This window comes from Pelodiscus sinensis, chromosome 3 (genome assembly GCF_052426305.1).
Source record: "Pelodiscus sinensis isolate ZL-2025 chromosome 3, ASM5242630v1, whole genome shotgun sequence".
In the NCBI taxonomy this organism is placed as follows: domain Eukaryota; kingdom Metazoa; phylum Chordata; order Testudines; family Trionychidae; genus Pelodiscus; species Pelodiscus sinensis.
Window position 1 is genome coordinate 150304662 of NC_143054.1, and position 24824 is coordinate 150329485.

Below are 24824 nucleotides of genomic sequence, written 5' to 3' on the forward strand. Positions count from 1 at the left end.
GCGATCACACGGGGGAAAAAAGAAGCGATACAAAGATACGCTTAAAGCCTCTCTCAAGTCCCTGGATATTGACACCACCTCCTGGGAGACCCTGGCACAAGACCGATCAACATGGCACACGCTGATCTACCAAGGCTGTCAAACATCTGAAGCCAGAAGGACAACCATAGCACAAGAGAAGCGAGCACTCCGTAAAGCAAAAGCTGCAACAGTGGTGCCCGCACATGTCTGCCCGACATGTGGCAGAACATTCCGTGCCCATATCAGCCTTATCAGCCATTTGCAGACACACCGTGGACAGTCCACAACCCGTTAGATGTCAAGGTCCTCTTTGAATACGATGGACGAACAACAACAACATATATATATATATAGAGAGAGAGAGAGAGAGAGAGAGATAGTGTCTTGGGATGTCATGGTTGGTGTCTGCTATAGGTCACCTGATCAGGTGGATGATGTAGATGAGGCTTTCTTCAGACAACTAAGAGAAGCTTCCAGATCACAGGCCCTGGTTCTCATAGGGGACAGACAAGTGCTGAAGGAACCAGACTACTGCACTAAGCAATGCAGTATGGAAGGAGGTGGGCAGCCCTTGGTGGAGAAAGAATACGCTAAGAACTATTTAGAAAAGTTAAACATACACAAATCCATGGATCCAGATTTAATGCATCCGAGGGTACTGAGGGAGTTGGCAAATGTCATTGCAGAACCTTTGGCCATTATCTTTGAAAACTTGTGGAGATCTGGAGAGATCCTGGATGATTGGAAAAAGGCAAATGTAGTGCTCATCTTTAAAAAAGGAAAGAAGGACGATCCAGGGAACTACCGACCAGTCAACCTTACCTCAGTCTGGAAATATCATGGAGGGGATCCTCAAGGAATCCATTGTGAAGCACTTGGAAGAGGGGAAAGTGATCAGCAGGGCTTGCTGAACCGCAGCGAGCCCCACTCGCCAGCCGCGCTGTCAGAAATCTGCGCACGCACAGATCGTTCTGCGTATGTGCAGATCACCCGAACCCGGCTCTTCCGGGTTGCAATCCACTCGCCACAGGTGAATAGATTGCATTATTTGTCGAGCCCTGGTGATCAGGAATAGTCAGCATGGATTCACCAAGGGCAAGTCATGCTGACCAATCTGATTAGCTTCTATGATGAGGTAACTGGCTCTGTGGACATGGGGAAGTCTGTGGATGTGATACACCTTGACTTTAGCAAAGCTTTTGATACGGTCTCCCACAATATTCTTGCCAGCAAGTTAAGGAAGTATGGATTGGACAAATGGACTGTGAGGTGGATAGAAAGCTGGTTAGATTGTTGGGCTCAACTGGTAGCGATCAGCGGCTCGATGTCTGGTTGGCAGTCAGTTTCAAGCAGGATGTCCTAAGAGTAGATTCTAGGGTTGGTTTTGTTCAAGATCTTTATTAATGACCTTGATGAAGGGATGGATTCCATCCTCAGCAAGTTTGCGGGTGACACTAAGCTAGGGGGAGAGGTAGATATATTGGAGGGTAGAAATAGGGTCCAGAGTGACCTTGACAAATTGGAGGATTGGGCCAAAAGAAATCTCATGTTCAACAAGGGTAAGTGCAGAAACCTGCACTTAGGAAGGAAGAATCCCAAGCACTGCTATAGGCTGGGAACCGAATGGCTAAGTGGCAGTTATGCAGAAAAGAAGCTGGGGATTACAGTGGATGAGAAGCTAGATATGAGTCAACAGTGTGCCCTTGTAGCCAAGAAGGCTAATGGCATATTAGGCTGCATTAGAAGGGGTATTTCCAGCAGATCCAGAGAAGTGATTATTCCACTTTATTTGGCACTAGTGAGGCCACATCTGCAGTATTGTGCCCTGTTCTGAGCCCCCCACTACAGAAAGGACGTGGATGCATTGGAGACGGTCCAGTGCAGGGCAACCAAAATTATTAGGTGGCTGGAGCACTGGACTTCTGAGGAGAGGCTGAGGGATTTGGGCTTATTTAGTCTGCAGAAGACAAGACGGGGGGGAGGGGGGGGCGGAGTTGATAGCAGCCTTCAGTTTCCTGAAGAGGGATTCCAAAGAGGATGGAGAGAGGCTGTTCTTACTGGTGACAGGTTACAGAACGAGGAGCAATGGTCTCAAGTTACAGTGGGGTGATCTAGTTTGGATATTAGGAAAAATTATTTTCCTAGAAGGGTGGTGAAGCACTGGAATGGGTTACCTAGGGAGGAATCTCCATCCCTAGAGATTTTTAAGTCTTGGCTTGACAAAGCCCTGGCTGGGTTGATTTAGTTGGGGTTGATCCTGCCTTGGTCAGGGGGCTGGACTTGAGGACCTCCTGAGGTCTCTTCTAGCCCTAGGATTCTATGAATTGGATTTATTGTTTAAAAGGCATCAGAAGTAAAAACCTTTGCAAACTGTATGTGCTGCTTTTCTTTTTAAAGAGTTACATAGTGACTTTAGTGTCTGATACATTGATAGGGTTAAATGTCTATGAATATAAAGGAACAATGTCCTGGGTCATCCTTCTAACCTTTGTAGAAGGATTTGGGGATGGAAAACCCCTTGGGTTCCTTTGTCCCACTCTTGACTTTTCTTGATATATTTCTGGAGGGGAATCAGGAAGAGATGAGAATGGGGACTGGCTTGGGACTTGTGGATGCCCAGGGTCCCTATGCCACATCTGGTTCCCTGATCATGGAGCTTTTATGCCTGAAAGGTGTCTCTGTTAGAGGATTTCTTCTGGCCTCAATAGTGTATACATTTAAGCTTGCATTCTGCTATCTCTTAAATGTCTGTGAACTGCTGCTCTCATATGAGAGTTTCATAACAGTCCTCTCCCATGCAAAAAGTTTCCAGATCTATATTTATGGGAGGGTTTTGAGGAGTGTTATTAAATGAAGCTTAATTAACTGGTACAGGAAAATTGTAAATATTTCCATTATATATAAATAAACGAACTGATCAGTATTATTCTTGCCAAATTTTTAGCATTTTAAAATATAATTTCATCAAAACTTAAATTTTAATTCAGACTTGTAGAATTAAAGTCCTGTTTTCACTTCTACGCGCTCTCTCACTCGCTCGCTCTCTTTCTTTCTAACTGGAGCTGGGGGAAGTATGTGAAGGGACAGGGCAAGAGAGATGAATGGCCCCTTCCCTCGCCTGTTGCTAAAGTGAGGAGGAAAGAAAGGGGAGAAATGGTAGAAGTGGGAAGCTCAGAACATTTGAAACTATATTTTTAATAAATTGTTTAAAACATGTTTTTTTGTGGGTTTTTTTTGAATTTTTGGTGTGTGTGGAAGGGATACATTGTGGACAAAGCATCAAACTTTTGTAACCCTCCCAAAATTTGACCAACTCCCAAAATTTTACATAATACCAAAAAATAAAAAATAAAAAAAAATAAAATAAAAATTCCCCAAATCATTTAAGTACAGGCAAATATTCGTGATAATGATGAACATCTCAAAATCAGGATCTGAAATTATGATATAAGCCATGATTGGTTCTCAGTGTTTTCTGTACCAGGACTTGGTCCATGTTTCCCTTGCTATGTAGGTAGGACCCTAACATTTAAATATATAGGAATGGAAAGTGGTAACACCCTGACAGCTATTTACAACTTCTAGGTTGAGAGGAGCTGTGTGAATAGACCCAGATTGTCATCCTCAAAATCAAATTCCAGACTTTTTGTATTTTTTATTATGTTTTGTCCAATATACTTAGCTTCATCATAGCTGCTTCAAAACGATTTTAACTTGGAAAGGTACCTCTACATTATGTTGTTCAAATTCACATTTTTAAAATATGAAGGAGTTTCTGCCTTTGGTAAGCTATTTTGAAATATTTGGAAATATATGAAACCTTTTTCTAGGGTAAAATAGAAAATCTTTTTAAAAGGAATCTCTTGATATAGAAAGTGTTTAAAGAGGGACATTATTGTGGGATTATACCAGTGGTCCCCAACCTTTTTGTGGCCAATAGCACATTCATGTTTTCAGAAGAGTGTGGCGGGCACCAACAATTTTTCAAGGCTTATTTTGTATTTGTACATTAAAGAATACGAAAAACATCATATTTAATATATGAATCCTAAGATAAAAAAGGTAATTTTACATGTAAAAGGTATTAATTAAATTATTCAGCAATTACTCTTTCACCTTACCATGTGAATTTGCTATTTTCATATGAAATGTGAATTGGGTAAATTTGATAGAAACTTAATTTAGTTGGATAATTATGTTAATTATGTTGTAATTTTTAAACAAAATTCTGCATTAATAAAAAGGGGAGGATGTCCAAATGTTGTTGAGCAAAAAACGCACCCTCCCCCACCAAAAAAATCATGGCACCTTTAAATCTCACACTCCCCATCCCCACCATGTCTTCTCCCCTTTCTCCATCGACTCCCCTGGTGCCTCCTGCCCCCCAATCTCTCACCCTCCTCTGCTGTCCTGACTCCTGCCCTTCTCACTGCCCTCAGCCTTCCTGAGACTTGCCCCCCTCCACCAGCCCTTCTCTCCCCCCTGTGCCCACTCCTCCAGTAGCCCCACTACTGTGAGCTACCCTTCCTCATCTCCTCTCCTAACACCTCCCTCTACACACCTGCCCTGCTTCTCTCCTCTGGTGCTGGTCTCTCCCCTGCAGGTGTCTGCCCTTCTGCTTCACCCCCAGAATCCCCTGGCACCTGCACGTTCCCTTACCCCTGCACCCTCCTGGTGCCTCCCCCTTCCCTTACTGCCTCTGCCCCCTTTTTCCCTGATGCCCATCCCCTCACCACCCTCTGCCCTCGTTCCCCTCATTCCCCTGTGTCCTTGCACATGACTTGCTCCATCCCCACCTTCCTCATGCCCATCCCTTCTTTCAAGCCTTCTCCCAGCACCTCCCCACTCTAGCCCCAAAGGCCTTAACCTCTCCTCTCCCAGCATCACCCTGTCCCCCCTCCCACTGACACCTCCTCTCCTGCCCTTTTTCTCATTATCTCCACTTGCCTCCCTCCTCTGGCATTTGTATCTCCTCCACCCTGTCCCTTGGTGCCTTCCCCTTTCTTCTCCTGACCTGCCCCCCCTCCCATCAGCACAAGCCCCTTCCTCTCCCACCCTTTCCCCCTATTCTTCCCCTCCCCTCCCTTCCCTTATGCCTTCCAGTTTGCAGGGCTGGAGTCTGCTGTGATCAGGCCCCAGAAGTCCCTGCAGCCTGGGCTCCATACCAGGTGCTGGAGCTGGGCTGCTCAGCGTTCTCAGCCCCGGCCTATCACAGCACTACCGCCCTGCCAGGTGCGCTCACCGCCGTCCCTCCTCTAGCCAGGCTCTGCTCCCCCGCGCCCCACTCGGTACATCTTCTTCCTCCTCCTTCCCCGAGCCACAGCTGGCCGTTTTAAAAAACGGCGCCGCAACGCCACACCAATGTGGCACCACCCCCTTCGGTGCACCGCAAGTGATTTCACCCCCGGTGTAGCCCTGACTCCACCTGGGTTGACAGCGCATGCTCGCGCCTCTCTCAGCCATGCCCGTTTTCCCTTTCCCCGGCCTGGTACTTTCCCCGGCCGGGTCAGCTTGCCTGCCTCCTTGTCGGAGTTCCTCGGCCCGGTGGGTTCTTCTGGCGGGGCTGTAAGTACCAGCAGCGCCCCTACCGGCTCTGGTGCAGGACTGCAGAGCCCAGTGGCTCTGTCACGCCGGGCCAGTCTGCCCCTGCATTAGGGTGTGCCTAATGCAGACTTGGCGGGCGCACATAAATGCCCCGTGGGTGCCATGGCACCCACTGGCACCGCGTTGGGGACCACAAGATTATACTTTTGATCTTCTCAATTTTGAAAATGTTCAGTTAGAAGTATTAATGTTTCTCCCAACCAAGATTTTTGCTGGATCACATGTACTTTCAGGAATTCCAGTAAACTCTGTTTTTATGAATGGGAATTTCTTGAATTTGTATTTTTCCCTCTGAAAGTTTTCCAGGACCTCTCTTTCCCTGCTCGAGGTCAATTTCTTAGGTCCAGGCAAGCACAATAGAACTAATACCTGCTAATTTCATTTTGTGAAACCTGTTTTTTTACCTATGGTCTGTAATTATTTATGAAAACATTAATACAATTTATAATATTTTGAAGAATAATAGTCCTTTTTTGTTATTTCCAAAGCTTATCTGCAGCCATGCAGTGGTTACATTTAGTGCTGTAACTTTATTGGACTCTTCAGAAATGAGCAACCTGGGGTCAGGGTGGGACAGAGACAAATACTCTCTTATTCCTTCCTCTTTAGCTATAGATTCTGATATCTGTTACTGAAGTGTATTGATTCAGTCCTCCCTGATTCCCTGCAAAAAACCCCAATATATCATAATATAGCAAGGGACCAGAGAAGAAATCTTTATTTGGTGGGCCCAGGGGAGAAATGATCCCAATTTAATAGACCAATAATATATTAAAAAAGGAAGACAAATGTCTATATCCTGTATCATTCTGATAAGGAACTGAGGGGCTCTAACACCCACAACACTGAAAAGGGGGAAAGACCTGGATAACAATTCCACCTGTATTCCATCCCTCCAGCTCCCTCCCCTGATGTCACTCAGAAGATTGGAGCTGTGATCCAGAAACATTTCAGGAAATTCAGAATGTTTAAGGAGAACCTTATTTGTCTTGAAACATGACAGCCAATGAGCCATTGTAATCCTGGAACAATTTGGGAGAGACCATTTTGTAGGATTTTATTTTTTTTTTTCTTTTTAATAATCTAAGATGCACTATCAACATGAATGTATAAATAAATCTGTTTGAACTATGAGTTAAGTCGACAGGATCCCTCTAGCTATTCTCTATTGAAATAGCAGTTCTAACCTCCTCTAATTGGCATAAGGAAGTAATTTGCCTTGGTGACTTGTGTATTTTATATCTCATAATGAATTTTTTTTTAGTTCTGGGTTAAATGGTGATTTTCCTTTTTCTTCCTTTGTAGGAGGCAAGCTGTGGTCTTACATCAGTAAATTCTTGAATAGGAGCCCTGAAGAAAGCTTTGAAATTCATGAACTCTCAAGTTCTACTAAAATTCACCTGCAGCTGCCAACCCCTAGCCCTAAAGAAATCGGCAGTAGTGTTGACTCCAGAGAAAGCAATGGGGAGAACATGTTGAGAGTTATACCCTTAAAGAGCAGCCTTACACCAAGTTCTCAAGATGATAGTAGTAACCAGGAAGATGGCCAGGAAGGTTCCCCCAAATGGACAGATTCTGGGTCAACCTCTGAAGAAGAATGCACTACTAGTTATTTAACGTTATGCAATGAATATGGGCAAGAAAAAATTGACACTGGCTCTCTAAATGAGGAACCTATGCTGAAACCCGAGGGAGAAAATCTTAAAACCAAAGACTTAGGGTGCTTACAGGCACATACTTTAGCTGGCAGTGATAGCTTCAGCTCTCCGATCACCTCACATGAACTAAAGTTTTTCACTGAAGATGCTGACCCAGAAGTAGTTAGTCCTACTAGGATATCTGACTCATTAAGTAAATCCAAACATAGTCCTATGGAATTATTCAGAATAGACAGTAAAGATAGCACCAGTGAACTTCTGGGGCTTGATTTTGGAGATAAATTGCAGAGCTTAAAATCAGAATCTTTAAAGCCATTTTTTTCTGCACCAGATCATGAGAGGAGCCTTGAAATTATAGAAAGCAAGGCAGGCGTTCAAGCCCATGACACAATAAGCCGGGGTTCCAATGACTCTGTGCCAGTAATTTCTTTTAAGGATGCTGCTTTTGATGATGTAAGTAGTGTTGATGAAGGAAGACCTGATCTTCTGATAAATTTACCTGGTGTATCTGAGGAAGAAGCAACAGTGGTTAGGCCAAAAAAGTTTACAAAGACTGATGTAGACATATTGGAAAGCAAATTGTTAGAAACTCCTGATGTCTTACAATTAAATAATAGTACAGAGCAATGCAAAGCACTTGATCAAAAGTTAAATCATGTGGCACCAGAATTGGGCCATCCTATTGGCAAGGAATCAAAAGGACAATATGATGTCACTCGGGAAATTGTCAGGACAATATTTACATCGGATAGTGGCCCAGCTCGTTCAGAAGATGTGGCTCAGTTTCAAGGACTTGGAGCATTTTCTTCCTCATCATTAAATGCAACAAGCACAGAAGAAAATTTCTTATTTATTTCTAACCCAGTCTCAGGTGCTAAAGATGGAGGCATTGTAAGAAATCAAACTGTGTTGCTCTTTTCTGATCAAACTGAAGACTTTGTTAAAGAGAAAACAGACTGTACTCTGTTACCAAAAGCTGAAAGCAGAGAGGCTGTGGTGGAGGGCAAAAGTGAAATAGCACTAGAAGGAGAGAAGGAAATACATCAAATGTTTCAGGACCTTGATGAAAGACTAGCACTAACCTCTAGATTTCACATCCCAGAGGGTTGCATTCAAAGATGGGCAGCTGAAATGGTTGTAGCCCTTGATGCTTTACATAGAGAAGGAATTGTGTGCCGCGATTTGAACCCAAACAACATCTTATTGAATGATAGAGGTCAGGAACTTTTGCAAATGCATTTCTTTTTATTCGCTGTTGCTTCCAATTAACTGGGTAGGCGTTTTATCTTGTAATTAGTATCTTCATTTCCTGTCTAGAGCTTCATTATCAGTGCAGCAAATTCACCCCCAGTAATAGCTTCTAGTACTTAATGATGCCATTATTCTTAATGATACTGTTTTTAGCTACAAAAGGAGTAATTACAGTTCACTTCTGTAGAAAATGGAAGGGAAAAATGTTTTGATTTCTCCTGTCGTTTTGTTTTTAGGACACATTCAGCTAACGTATTTTAGCAGGTGGAGTGAGGTTGAAGATTCCTGTGACAACGATGCCTTGGAGAGACTGTACTGTGCCCCAGGTTAGCGCAATCACCTAAAATGTTTAACTTGGAAAACAGATTAGCAGTTTTCATTTTCTCATGGAGCCTATATAGCATACTTCTCTTTAGGACTCAAGTTCATGCAATATCTGAAAGCATTTTCTGACTATCTTGGAATCTGACAGAGTTGGTAACTAGACCACTGTTCAACTGACCCTATAGTTTGATATGTTGTTTAGCTCCTCTACAAAAGATTATTACATTGAACTTCTTGTTTTTTAGGAAACATTTTGTATTCCTGAGGATAATTTACACTTTTGAGCATGTACCCGATCCTCAAAAAGGGCAATTAAAGAAAGAAGAACTGTTCAGATTGAAGATGCCACAAAAAGATTTTAAAATACAAACTTAATAAATATGCAATAATAATAGGAATCTTACAACATCTTTAAATATGAAAGTATAATAAACAAATGTGTGAGGCATCTGTGATGAGCAAAATTGGGCTTTGAAACAGTTCAGAGATTATCATTTCTTTGAACCATTGTCATTAAACTCAGTGGGATAAAATGTGTGTCTTAATTTTCTGGTAAATAGTGTGCTTGAAACTGAACACCCCAAATTTTATTTCCTGATATTACAGTAGTCAAGTGGTAATACCTGCTAAACAATTTCACTTGTGACATTTTAAAAATGAGGTTATAGATTAGCTTAAAATACAAGTAACTTTGAAAATCCAAATTAATTAGTGGCTAAGATTTTTCACTTGTGGGTTCTGCCCAGGGACAAACTGTTCTAGGAAGTTTGAGAAAACCTGTCCAACTGTTTGAGCTCTCTGTGAAAGGGGAAAACTTCCTCATTTTAAAACTTAGAATGCCCTATCCACTTCTGCTGAATTGCAGGTTGAACTTTGACTAGAGCTTGTACATAGCCCAGTGATCACTCTTAACAAAGACTGGTTGAATAATGTTCTGAACCATTTACAAGATGGTGTCGAAGCTTGTTAACTTAGCATCGAGTAGCACTTCACTTGTGAGTCAGTGCCCTTAAAATCAAATGGAGTAAGAGACTGCTCAATATGAATAAAGATGGCCCAGTGGAAACTGTTAAAACTTGAATTTGGACCCCCATTCTGTGACAATGCATTTTGTCTCTGCCCAGCCCAGACTTGCACAGAGGCTGCCACTGGGCCATTTCACAGGTTCTGAATCACAGCCAAATACTCTTTTATATTTTCAAACAACACAAAACTCCCCCCCCAACCTTAACCACAGGAACAGGGAAACCTCCAGATCTGCGGTGCTAATTGGGGTTGCTTCTGGGGAGCATTTGCATTTGGTCAAATCCCAGTTCCATAGGCCATGGAGTGGGAGAGGAGGGAGAGGCATGGCCTGACAACTTGAATGTACCGGTCCCATGCTAAATCAGTTTGGCTACTGCCAGAGCAGACTGGAACATGGCTCTAGCTTCATCGTTCCAATGCCACTGAAATGTGACCTGTCCGGAAGAAGGGTTGACAGAGTGATGGCTGGGCCAAATTTCAATGAGTGGCATTGTGCCCTGAGTCACATCACTACTCCAGTTGGGCCTAGCTGCTCCTCCGGATGGAGGGGTAATCAGGCCAAATGGTGTGAGCAGGCATGTAAAGAGTCTGTTCCTGTGTGGCAGAGTGCAGGGAAGTCATCTGAGAACTCAGGTTTTGGAGGCATTGGCACTCTATAGGTAGGAAAGGGGAGACTCTGGGTATGTCTATGCTACAATTCAACACCCGCAGCTGTCCCCTGTCTGCTGACTCTGGCTCATGGGGCTTGGATGTGGGACTGTAAAATTGCAGTGTAGTTGTTTGGGTTCAGGCTGGAACTCAAGTTCTGGGACCTCAAGAGGCAGGATGATCCCAGAGCTGCAGCTTGAGCCCCAATGTTTACACTGCAGTTTTACAGCCTTGCAGTCTGGCAGGCTCCAGCTGCAAGTGTTTAACAGCAGCGTAGACATAGCCTCTCTGTCTGAGGTTCACGCAGGGGCACAAGTGGGGTTCCTGCTAGTGAGAGATGAGAAATATCTGAATTGGCACCATGGCTGCAGATACCTTCACTTTAGAGTTCTAGCAATTTCAGCTGCTTTGTAATGGTGAAAAGTCCTGTCTTTCAGTTGGCAAGGTGCAAGCAGTGTATTGTTGTCTTCCAGGAAGGTTTCTTCAGCAGATTGTAATGGTGGAAAAGATGGAAATACCTCATTTCCCCATCCCCTTGCCTGAATGAACTGTGAACATCAAAGCCTATCTGGAGCCATTGTAATGGCGACATAAGCGCTAAACAATCAACCTCAGTCTGCAGTGTTGACAGAGCAGTTGGAATAACTTTTTTAAAAATAACAAAATGCAAGAGTTAAGGCTTCCTGCACCATCAGTAACTACTTTAGGACATGTTTGTAGTATTGAACTGTAAGACATTGAATTGTTTTTTTGGCTACGCTTCCAGTCCTGCAATGTGGATCAATCTAGGTGAATCTTTGCATTTGACATCACTGGAACACTGCATGGGTGCAAATGCATGTGTCTACACATACCTGTCCAGTTAAAGGATGGGGTCCCCATGTGTGAATATTATATTTGCAAGCTGACTGAGTTAATGTTGCTGTAGGATTCTTAACTTCCACTCTTCCTGATTCTTTTTGCAAAATGTAACATTGCTTTAATGCATAGTTTTGGAAATCAATGTTGCATATAATGTAACTGTTTTCAGTAACTTAAGAGTATGTTGCTTTGAGTGGAGGAAGATTTTATTCTGAGTAGCAGCCTCATAGCTGTGCCTAGCAATAACTGATATAGGCACTCCAAACCACTTGCTCATCATTAGACAGCTAATTTCAGTCTGCTTCCAGATAGGTGGTGCTTCAGCAGTCGTCATTCTGTTGAGGATAGGGAAGTAAAATCCTGTTTAATTGGCTAACCGGTTAAATATATTGTTTAACCAGTAAACAGATTGAAGGAGAATGAGTGGGGCTGTAACGCTCCCCTCCCCTCGCTGGAGACAAAGGCTGCTCTGGCCAGAACGCTGGAGCAGTCCCTGCCTGCAGATGGGCAGGGTGCCCCACAGGCAGGAGCTGCACTGGCATCCTGGATGGAGCAGCCCCTGTCTGCAGCAGGCCCCCTGCAGGATTAGAGCAGCCCCCTACCTGCAACAGGCAGGAAACTGCTGCAGCTCCACCCGTTAACTGGATACACCTTCACATCTCTAATTGAGGACCCAAGTCTCTGCTCTGTCGTCCTCCTTAGGATAGCCTATTTTAAAATACTGTCTATATTCCACTACATTGTGAGAAGCAATTAAGTACAGTTTCAGTTACACATTTCAATCAAAGGAGAGTTCTCGTATCAAAACGAGTCTTGTTATTATAGATACTATATACATTAGTTATTTGTGAGATGCAATTCTTTATTTCTATTAATTTTGGACACGGTTTCATCCGCAGAAAATTAATCTGAAGTTTAACATGGAGAAGGATATCAGCAACTTAAAATCAGACTGCTATGTAAAAGGTCTAAAAAATTTTCAACTGTGGGTACAAGTAACACTGGAGATTGCTAAAACTGAAGGAGAGAGAATCTCTATTTCAGTATGTTTACTTTTCGATTATTTCCACATTTAGTCAGCCAATTTCCCTGATTGTATGCTTCTTTTACAACAGTCATAGAAGTGTAGGACTGGAAGGGATCTCAAGAGGTAATCTAATCCATTTCCTTCGCTCATGGAAGAATTAAATTTTATCCAGAACATCCCTAACAGGTATTTTTCTAACTTGTTCTTAAAAATCTCCAATGATGGAGATTCTACAACATCCCTAGACAATTTATTTCAGTCCTTCACTACTCTGGCAAAATTATTTTCTGGTGTCCAACCTAAGCCAGCCTTGCTGCATTTAAACCCATTACTTCTTGTCCTATCTTCAGAGGTTAAAGAGAATAATTTTTCTCTCTCCTCTTTGTAACAACCTTTTATGTATTTAAAAACCGTTATCATTTCCCCCCTCAGTTTTCTCTTTGCTAGACTAAGCAAAACCAATGTCTTCAATATGCCCTCGTAGCTCATGTTTTCTAGACCTTTAATAATTTTTGTTGCTCTTCTCTGGACTTTCTCCAGTTTTTCCACATCTTCCCTGAAATGTGGTGCCTAGAATTTGATATGGTACTTCAGTTGAGGCCTAGTCAGTGCAGAGTAGAGCAGAACAATTACTTCTTGTGTCTTGTTTACAGCACTGTTGCCAATATATCCCAGAATGATATTTGCTTTGTTGCCAAAAAAAAAAAAAGTTACACTGTTGACTTATATTTATCTTAGGGATGTAATTGTGTAGCCGATTAACCAATAAGCAAAAGCTTATAGGTTAATGCTATAGACTACATGCATTTCCCTTCCCTCCCCTACCAGCAAATTTTTTAGCAGGCTGGCTCAGTTCTGGCTTGCAATGGGTCCAGGACCTTCTTCTGCTGCGGCTCTGCATTTAAAGTATATTAGGAGCCAGATGGGCAGGCAGCCTGGCTTGGTTTTGGCTCATGCTGGGTCCAGGAGCTGGTTCCGGTCCCCCTCCCCCTAGACAGAGGCAGCAGCACAGGACAACAGGCAGCCGGACTGTGAGGGGAGGTGGTTTTTAAACTTGCTCTCCTCATGGACCAGCTCCCACCTGGCACCCCATGCTGCTGTTTCTGATAGAGAGGCGGCAGCCCAAAGTTGCAGGGTGCACCTCAGAAGTGGGGCCCAAGTGCACTGGCTGCTGGCTCTGCTCCTGAGAACTATAGAATAGTCGACTAACCAATAAGAATTCATGAGGTTACTCGACTAGTCAATTAATCAATATTTAACATCCCTAATTTCTCTTCTGATCCACTAGGATCCTGAGACTTCTCTTTTGTAGGCAGTCCTTTCTCATTCTGTATAGGAAGGAACATCTGTCCTTATTGATTTTCATTTTGTTTACATTAAACCATTTCTCCAATTTGTCCAGACCACTGCACATTTGAATCGCATTTACCAAATCATTTACAACCCCTCTCAGCTTGGTATCAGTTGCAAACTTTAGAAGTATACTCTCTATGCTGTTATCTCAATCATTGATGAAGATATTAATCAGAACCAGCCCCCAAACTGATCCCTATGGGAACCTGTTGGATATGCCCTTCCAGGTTGGCTGTGAACTATTGATAACTGTTCTCTGGGAATGGTTTTCCAACCAGTTTTACTCCCATCTTAGAGTCGCTCCCTCTCAGTTGTATTTCTGTAGTTTTATTTTTTAATGTGTGGGTGTTTCGAGACCGTATGAAAAGCTTACTACATTTAAGATATACCACATCCACCACTTGCCGCCTATTCACAAGGCTTGTTACCCTATCAGAAAAAGATTTCAAGTTTGATGGGATTTGTTCTTGACAGATTGATGCTGACTGTTATGTATCACCTTATTATCTTCTAGGTGTTTGCAAATTGATTAATTATTTGCTCCATTATCTCTTGAGTACTGAAGTTAAGCTGACTGGTCTATAATTTCCCATGTTATTCATATTCCTCTTGTTATAGATTGGCACTATATTTGCCCTTTTCTAGTTCCCTGGAATCTTTCCTGTCTTCTGTGACTTTTGTAAGATAATTGTTAATGGCTCAAACATCTCCTTTGTCAGCTTCTTGAGTATTCGAGGATGTATTTCAGCATACCCTGGTGACATCAAGACCCCTTACTTCTCTTAAGTAATTTTTAACTTCTTTCCTTTATTCAGCTTCTCATCCCCATTTTCACTGGAATACACAACGTTAAATGTCTAATTGCTGTTTAGTGAAAGCTGAAAAAATCATTTTGCATTTCTGTCACTTCTCCATTTTCTGTTATTGCTCCCGCTCTCCCCCATTGAGTAATGGGCCTAGCTTGTCTTTGGTCATCGTCTTCAATATGAGAGGGAGAGGAGAGTAATATGGGTTAAGAAGAAATAGAAAAATGGGTTGTCTAGTTATGCAATGAGAAACTGGGACAGGTTGGGAGAGAGGAGATGGCTAAAACGTTTTTTTAATTGGCCTGATTTTCAAAACATGGCATCTTTTTCTGCTTCACTTTTTATTTAGTGTCCAGTGTACCCATTACACTGGTATCTGAGAGAAGAATTAGATTGTAACAAGTTCTTTGTTTACCAGTGTATCCGCATGCCAGATTTAACCACTGGAATGGCTTAAGAAAATGACAATTTACTATTAAAAGACTCTCTTCAATGCTGAAGTCCACATCGAGCAGAAGTCACTTCATGTGGAGGTCAATGCAGGATCAAGGCCTAAGAAATCATTCTAAAAAACTGGGTATTGAACTGAGGAATATAGGACACTGTTTACTTTTTAAATAAAATAGTTGTCAGTATTACAGAAATAGTTATGTACTTTTAGAGCAGGGTCAGGCAAAATTTTTGGCCTGAGGGCCATATCGGGGAATGAAAATTGTATGGAGGGCCATGAATGCTCTCAAAATTGGAGATGGGATGCAGAAGGACATGAGAGCTCTGGCCATGGGGACAGGCTCTGGGATGGGTGTGGGGATGAGGGCTTTGTGGATACAGAAGTGGGCTCCAGGCTGGGGCATGGGTTGGAGTATGGACAGTGGGGGGAAGGGAAAGGCCTCTAGCGGGGCAGGGGGGTGCAGATTCTGTGGGGGAGGGGAAACTGGGGTTGAGGGATTTGGGATGAGAGAGGTGCTTTGGGCTAGGGAGGGAAGGGGATCAGGATTGGGGAAGGGTGTTGGGGTGATGGGTGCAGGTGCTGGGTGGCACTTAGCTCCTGGAAGAAGCATCACATCCCCCATGGTTCCTATGCAGAGGCTCACCAGGCAACACTATGCACTGCCATATCCGCAGACACTGCTCCCACAGCTGCCATTGGCCATATTCACAGCCAATTGGAGCTGCCTGGGTAGCACTTGGGGCAGGGGCAGTGTGCAGAGCCCTTTGGCTGCCCTATGTGTAGGAGCCAGAGGGGAGACATACTGTTGCTTCCAGGAGCTATGCAGAGCAAGGTAAGCCCCCTACATTGCTCCCCAGCAAAAGCTCCAGCACAGATTAAAATGGTTTATGGGCTGGATGCAGCTTGTGGGCTGTAGTTTGCCCATCACCATTTTAGACTATGGAAAACGAGATTGTCGGCTCTCACTAAATGAGAGTTAATATGAAAGGGCTCCTTATGAAGAGTAAAGTGGCAAGAAAATGGGAAAAAAACAAAAGTGTAAACAGTCCCCTAGGATAGACATCTGATAACAAATTGCTGTTGTACGGAAAGTTGACTATGATTTTGTATAAAATTAAAAGCTTCTTTTAAAAGAGAAAAATCTTTTTCAAAAATGTACATTTCTCATAGTTGACCAGCAGGTGGCATCATACCATTAATTGATTTATGCTGTTGAGTGGCTGGCACCCTCTTTACCTTACTTTAGATAAAATCTGCAGACAGGAGAAGAGCTTTGTTATAATTATTTGCATAACAAGAACTGTACTTTCAAGATTTGTGAGTTGAGAGTGCTCTAGTGTGCTGTATGGTTGAAATCAGAAAGCCCCGTAGCTCTTTAGGTAGATTGACTTTAAGAAAGTTCAGGCTGAAATAAATAATGCAATAACAAACCTATCTGGAGATACTTAAAAGTAGTGCCTTTATTATACTTTGATTAAGAGCCAAGCCAAATCTTTGCTGTCCACCCATGATAAGTCAGATTTTGTTTCTCTGAACTGTAAGGGAAATGAAAATGACTTATAAATCATTCTTTATAAATTCAGCACCATTAAGAGTAAAAAATGTGGATTTTTTTTGGCCAAGATTAATGTACTATAAGTAACAAATGTGTTTAAGAAATGATAAACCCACAGATGAGAATTTTCACTGCATTAACTCTGAAGTGCATATTGTTTCCTTTTTTTACATCATTTAGAAAATAAAAATATAGTTAAAAAATGTGCTGAGCTGCTGCTGATTGAATAAAAAGTAAAGTTGCCACCAGATCATGATGAGAATGATTCACTTCTGTTTAAACAGCCTTTTGCTGTCGTGCCCCCTGAGAACTCTTATCACATATTTGTCCCCCTTCTCCCTCCCAAAAAAATCCCACCCCATCCCACACACAACCTACTACCTCTCTACCCCATGGTTTATAATATCAGCAATAGAACTTTTTTTTATCTCTTGGTTAATGTGCTTTGGTATTTTGAGGGGGGAAAATTCCTGTAACAGATTCAATTTACAAGGACAGAAACTTGAGCAAATGCCAAGCTAGCAGGGGACCATTATTCTGGTCTATAAATAAGTTTATAAAAGAAACACACACACACACACCTACCTTTGAATCAACATGTACGTGTACACACACACACAGACACAGACACACACACATACCTCTCTCTCTCTACCTGTGAATCAACATGTTTTGGTCCAAGTTAAGGAAAGCAGAAAGCAAAATAGATAAATTTTGAAATGCAAATGATCACTTTCTGTTGTTTAAGTACAGTTTTTGCCAACTTTTTTTAATCTTAGATTTGAAGAGTAATTACCATATAAATAATGCAATAATTGCTTTACACTCTTGGTAGGGCATAGATAATCGCAAGTTTATAAAATTACAACTGGAGCTTTTAAAAGACCCAAGCCATTGTTTGTTAAATCTGTGAAAAAAACGAAAACATAAATGGCTGCAGCCGCAGCCATATCAAGAGCATCTGGTGGCATACCTGATCAAGCTTAGGTCTTGTTGGTAAAGCACAAATGAGTCCTTTTAGTGTCGTTTGTATCTCTAAATTCTAAAGCAAAGTGCACCAGAAAAAAACTACTGCACTAACACATGTGATTGTGCATCTTGGGCTCCCTGTACTTCAAGGTGTATTGATTTATTTATAAATCAAGATGATTTAAAATCATGATTTAAAGCACCAAGTGGAACGTCTTAATTTAAACTTTTCCATCTGAACTTCACTTACTTTCTAAAGAAAGATGCATTCTTACTGGTTGACATTATCATTAAAACATATTGATATACAACTAAAAAGGGCCTTATTGTAGATTTTTGATATACCCTTTTGCTGCCTACTGATGTTTTTCCTGGAGTCAGACGCCAGTGATGCCTGCAATGAGTTTGCCAGTCTCTTGCATCAGTGTATCAGTCACTGGGCTCCTCCACAAGATCAAGCCATTGATATAATACATGACCTATTGTGCCGTATTTATAAAGTTTAGCCTCAAAAGTTTAGATTTTTTCCCTTGTTTGATTCTTCCTTTATAAATTGTAATTAAAAGTTTTTGATAGTCTCCTGGATTCAACATTTTTATTTAAATATTTTCACAGATTGATCTAATGATTTTAGGTTTTATTTGAAACAGATTTATTTTAAAAAAGAAACCCTGATTATAATCTAAAGAACAGATTAAAAAATCTGATAAGACTATGATCTTATCAGAGGGTTAGATTTTATAGCTGCAATACCGTAGACTGAAATATGATAGGCTTTTCTGAAAAGATAAGAAAATCTATTATCATTTTTAGCAGCAGGATCACAATGTATAAAGTTATGATTGACAAAGTTACCTTAGAAATCATTCCACAATACAAATATTTTTCACTGATATTTTACAGCCATGAAATCTAGCTATCTAGGAATGGTGATGTGAGAACAGATGAGTTTTGAAGTCCCATGTCTCCTACTCCCTTTTCCCCCCAATAGTTAATCTTGAACAACTTGGACATGTAAAAAGACAGACATATACTTGAGATTTTCAGGCCACCAAGGAGATCTAACTACATAATTATCATCAATTTCTCTTGTAGGATGCGTGAAGGAAATAGTCCTCCTACTAGTCACGTGTCCTAATATTTTGATGGCTCACAACCCAGTTGATGTGATAAGGAGCCCATATGCATGATATACACTTGAACCTACGTAATCCGGGCATCCCTAATCTATGAACACCAGTGGTTTGCACCTTGGCAGAGGGAAGAGGAAGTGGCTTTTTGTGATGCCGCTCCCTCTTTCCCCTCCCCCCCCCCAGCTTTTTCCCCATCACTCCCAAAGTGGCAGGGGAGCAGGGCCTAGGAATGGTAAGGCATGCAGAGCCCCTGGGAGTCAGGTGTCAGGAAAGTGCCTCATTCCCATTCTCTCATGCACCCTCCTTCCCTGTTCCCCCAAACCCAGCATGCTCCTGCACCCATCCTCCCTCCCTCCCAGACCTGTATGTATTGCTGTCTGTTACATGTGACATAAAAATTCAGTACTTTTCAAAACTTTTTTATTTTCACCTTCAAAACAAAAATTATACATTGAACACCCCTGGTCTGGAAAATTCCATAATCTGGAATAGCCTGTTTCCCAAAGTTGATGGATTAAAGTGGTTCAAATGTATCTTTGTATATGGATGGTATGCAGGTATATCAGTATATTTGGTTTGCTCTAAACTAGGGCTGTTAAGTGATTAAAAATAATTGTGCTATTAATAATAGAATATTGTATAATTATTTTTGGATGTTTTCTACATTTTCAAATATATTGATTTCAGTTACAACACTAGTTTATTAACAGATATTTTCACTGTAAAAAAACAAAAGAAATGTTTTTTTTCCAATTCTCTACTACAGTGCAATCTCTTTATCACGGAATATTGAGCTTACAAATGTAGATTTGCATACAAGAATTAACTGCATCAGAAATGAAACTGTAAAACTTTATTTCCTTCAAGTCCATGCATTCCTATTTCTTTTTTAGCTAATCGCTCAGGCAAGCCAGTTTGCTTATATTTGGAAGAGATAACCTGCCTGCTTCTTGTTCACAGTGTCACTTGACAGTGAGAACAGGCATTCACATGGTGCTGTTGTAGCTGGCATCACAAGATAGTTACATGCCAGATGTGCTAAAGATTCATATGTCCCTTCTTGCTTCAACTACCATTACAGTGGACATACATCCATGCTGATGTCTGGTTCTGCTCAATAATAATCCATAACAGTGTGGACCAACTCATGTTCATTTCCATCATCTGAATCAGATGCCAGCTACAGACTGATTTTCTTTTTGGTGGTTTGGGTTCTGTAGTTTCCATATTGGAGTGTTGCTCTTTTCAGACTTCTGAAAGCATGCTCCATACCTCATCCCTCTCAGATTTTGGAAGGCACTTCAGATTCTTAGATCTCACATTGGTGCCTTCTTTGCACTTTGTCAGATCTAAAGCAAAAGTGTTCTTGAAATGAACAACATGCTGAGTCGTCATCTGAGATTTCTATAACATGAAATATGACAGAATATGGGTAAAACAGGGCCAGAGGCATATAATTCTCCCCCAGGAACTTCACTTACTAATTTAATTAATGCATTAATATTTTTAATAAGTGTAATCAGCATGGACCAGGGGTGGATGAGAGTGCCGCGTGGCCCTGGGCGGTGCTGCGGGGCCCCGGGCAGCGAAATTTTGCAGGGCCCCTCCTTTGACATGTCGCATATGCCGTGGCACCACAGCGCATGTGCGGGACCTCGGGAAGCGCGGGGCCCGGGGTAGACGCCCCGCTTGCCCTGCCCTAAATCCGCCGCTGCATGGAACCATGTGCTCTGGAATGGTATCATGAAAGGACATATAAATGTTTAGCATATCTGAAACATAAATACCTTGCAATCCTGGCTACCAAAGTCCCATGTGAAGACCTATTCTCACTTTTAGGTGACATAAATCAGCAGAGAGCAGCATTAGCTCCCATAAATATTAAGAAAATGTGTTTGTCTTAGTAATATGCTGAACAAGAAGTAGGTCTGAGTGGACTTGCAGGCTCTAAAGTTTTAGATTGTTTTGTTTCTAAAGTCAGCTATATAGGTAACAAAAAAACCTATATTTGTAAATTACACTTTCACTTTCAAGAGATTGCACTACAGTACTTGTATGAGGTGAATTGAAAAATATTATTTCTTTCATTTATCATTTGTACTGTGCAAATATTTGTAATAAAAAATAACAAAGTGAACAACATATACATTGTGTTATGAGTTGTAATTGAAATTAGGGCTGTAAATTAACGCGGGTTAATGCCTGCGATTAGGCAGAGCACAATTAATGCGTTAATTTTTTTAACGCATTAATCGCATGCATTTCTGCGGCACTGCCCCTTTGAAGCGCCACCAGGATGTTTCAAAAAGACAGTGCAGTAGGAGCCTGGGATCAGCTGGAGTCCCTAGCTGACCCCGGACTCTGGGCAGCACTGCCCCTGTGAAACGCTGCTGTTTTTCAAAGGGGCAGTGTCTGGGGTCAGCTGTGTGGCACTGCCCCTTTGAAGCGCAGCCCTGAGGACACCAGCCGCTGGCAGGCTCCCATGGTGCTGCCTCTTTGAAATGCTGGGGCGGCGCTTCAAAGGGGCAGCGCTGCATGGAGCTAGGGTCAGCTGAGGACTCCAGCTAATCCCAGGCTCCCACAGTGCTGCTGCTGCCCCTTTGAAACGCCATGGGACTGATCCTGGGCTCCTGCTGTGCTTCCCCTGGGATGGTGTTTCAAAGGACAGCTGCACTGAGCCTGGGGTCAGCTGAGGACTCCAGCGGATCCTGGGATCCCTCAACGATGCACCTTTGAAATGCCGCTGCAGTGTTTCAAAGGGGCAGCACGTGCAATTAATTGCAATTAATTTTTTAAATCACTTGACAGCCCTAATTGAAATCAATATATTTGAAAATATAGTAAAACATCCAAAATATTAGATACATTTCTATTGGTATTCTATTGTTGAATAGGGTGATTAAAACTCTGATTAATCGCAATTAATTTTTGAGTTAATCGGATGAATTAACTATGACTGACAGCCCTAATCTGAACCAGTGTTTACTGTATGTCGTACAAAGCCTATCAAAATCAAAGATTTGTAGATAAAAACTTTAGTCCAAAAAAACCCTAATTGCTTCACACCACAAGCTTCCAGATGTGAAATGACAGCTTCTCTTCTGCTCTTAGACAATTTCCTACAAGGAAGAATGGATGGTTGGAAGCACACAATATTTTTTTAAAAGTGAAAAATATCAGCAATATTGGTCTTTATGGCAGGATGCTTATTTGCTAGACAAATATATGCCAACCCATTTCTACTGCTTACTGGGCTCATAGAAGACTCTGAGGGATAAATTAGCACAGAATGTGAGAGCCAGGACTGGTTGATCTAAACACATTTTATGGGACCACAGGAAACTTGTCCACATCCATAATCATCCAAAATCATGCTGGTTCACCAATGTTGCTGGACCAGTGTGTGCTGGACTAGAGAGGTTCAATCTGTGGATTAAAATATCATTGATCCCTTGAAATCAAACGGAGGGCTGGTCTAATGATTATAGTGAAAAAGTGGACTTGCAGGGTACTATTTCAGGTTTTTCCATTGACTTGTTATATGAACTTTTATATGGAGAGCCTACATGCAAAGGAGAAAGTAGAAATGGAAGCTAAAGACATTTTGAGCAGTGAAGATTAATTTGAATGTTGATTCTTACCAACAACCATAGGACATACCACACTAATACCAAACCTGGTATCTTCCCTTGCAACAAACTCCGTTGTCAGCTTTGTCCATATATTCACTCTGCTGATACCATTATTGGACCTAACCAAGTGAGTTATAAGATCAAGAACACATATTCCTGCACATCCAGAAATTTAATTTATGCCATTGTGCCGAAAGTGTCCATCTGCTATGTACATTGGACACATGTCTCAGACACTTCGCCAAAGGATCAATGCCCACAAAACAGATATTAGACAGGATCACAAAGAAAAAACAGTTTCTTGCCATTTCAGTCAGCAAGGACATTGTCTCAACGACTTGATTACCTGCATCCTGCTTCAAAGGCCTTTTAAGACTACACTTGAAAGAGAATCCTCTGAACTATCATTCATGCTTAAATTCGACACTTTACACTTAAGTTTGAATAAAGACTCTAATTATCTTACCCATTACAAAGATAGCTTCCCCAATTATCACCTCTAATATCATTAGCTCACAGACATTTACCTCCCCTCCATCCCCGTTCTGTTCTGAAATTTGATTTGTCCTTTTCATATGTGTTCATTTTTTTTAATTGTATCCTTTGGTATATATGGTTGTGACAATTTTCTTCCACTATTTGATCTGAGGAAGTGGGTCTGGCCCATGAAAGCTCATCACCTAATAATACTCTTTAAAGTGCTACATAGTCCTGTTTTTTGTTTCAGCTACACCAGACTAACGCGGCTACATTTCTATCACTATTTTGAATGTAAGAAGCACTGAATTTAGAAAACAAGCTTGGTGAAGAATAATTTGCATATACTTTAGACCAACTGAATTAAGAAGTAGGATCTAGAGCTTCAGAGGAAATATTGATTTATTGTGAAGTGAGAAGTAAAATACTGTTCTTCAAAATGCCAAAAAGAAAACAATCCAACTCCAAAATCTCAAAATCCCGTGCACACAGGGCAGAGAATTGTTGAAAGGCGTGGGCTTGCCGAGATCATTAAACATTTTCCAGAAGTAACTCATGTGGCTTGTTCTTAGGGCATATTTTACAATTTTTCTCTTCAGGCAATGTATGTTCTTGCACTGGACTCTCTTAGGACACAGGAACTTAAGCAACAAGACATTTAGAATGCGATGGGCTTTGTGACGGGGCAGCGCCCGAGCCCCGCACGGACCGAGCGCCGTCCCCGGCGTGCTGGGGAGAAGCGGCGGCGCCGCGCCGGCTCCTGCCTTGTGCGGCTTGTTCTGCTGTGGGCAGGGCCAAGCGCGAGCACACACGAGCGGAGTCCGGCTGCTCCACTGCGGCCCCGGCCGGGCCGGGAAGATGGGACTCCAGCTCGGCCCCGCCGTGCCTGACGGCACAAGCGCCCGGCAGGATGACACCCCCCGGTGTAGGCAGCGGCCCCGCCCCACGGCCGGAGACGTCATCGGGGCGGGACGCTCAAAGGGAGCGCCGCCGCCGGAGCAGAGGGAAGAGAGCCGCCGGACGGAGGGCGGCTAGGAGGAGGCATCTCGGGCCCCGGCTACGGAGGCTCGAGAGACCCAGCCGCCATGGCGATGCGACGAGGGAGGTAGGAAGCAACCCATGGCAGGGTACTGGAACCCGGGAGGTTGGTGTGTTAAGGGGACCCTCTCCCCCACCGACCAGGACTGGGGGTAGCATCCCCCAGACCTTAGGGCCCTGGGTTGGGGCTCGGAGTGAGGGCGGGCCCGAGCTCCCCTACCCTCCCCCGCCGGCGCAGACGCCAGTAAGTCAACCCCAATTGTGGACCGACCCTGCCGGACTCGGGGCAGGACACCAGGGTGTAGGGAGCACCTAAGACGGAGACCTCGGGTGAGGGACGACGGAGGGGCGGGACAGCGGCCCGGCTTGGCCCGGAGGGGGTCGCCCTGGCGCCACGCCCCTCCACAGGCTTGTAAAAATCAGTCATATGCTTTACATTTCCTTCAATTTGCCTGGAACAACACCCAGTTAGAATTTCAAGAAGAAACTAATTTCAAAAGGAGATGTATATTGGATTGGGCATAAGACTTGAAATTAATGAAGAAGATGGCTTTGTAATGTAAGTAGAGGTAACTGAAGGGTTAAAGATCATGTTTGGTGCGAGGTTTGCCTTCTGATAACAGTGAGGAAAAAGCCTTGGTCTCCTGTGTCACCTTACTTCTAGAGGAAGTTTTAAATCCATTATGGGTTGCTATTAGGAAGAAAAAATATACTCCATTCTATTACAGTTCATCTTTTTCTTAAGCAACATGAGGAAATTCCTTCAAAAGAGGAACACAGATACCTGTAGACTTTTAAATACCTAAATATGCAGTTTCCTATTTTTTACCCACATTAATCTTGGCAGATTTTCATTTGACTGGCCTCACTACTTTGTTGTTTAAAGACCATGATATACTTTTGATACATAACTACCAATGTCTACATTTTATGAATTGCGAAGACTTTAGGAGAGCATTACGACTAAATCACTTTCATGTGATATGGTAA

The 24824-nt window shown here is 42.5% G+C and overlaps 1 protein-coding gene across 4 annotated transcripts in view; it reads left to right on the forward strand.

The window, feature by feature from the left end:
* Positions 1–24824, forward strand: part of RPS6KC1 (ribosomal protein S6 kinase C1) — a 181110-nt gene that overhangs the window by 134078 nt on the left and 22208 nt on the right. For 3 of the 4 annotated variants that reach the window (XM_075925180.2, XM_075925178.2, XM_014569768.3), the window contains 2 exons: positions 6931–8499; positions 8771–8860. In XM_075925180.2, coding sequence (XP_075781295.1) covers positions 6931–8499; positions 8771–8860 — 1659 coding nt within the window. Of the gene's footprint in view, positions 1–6930; positions 8500–8770; positions 8861–9103; positions 15457–24824 lie in introns of those variants that run through there. The other variant, XM_075925179.2, reaches the window with a different exon arrangement.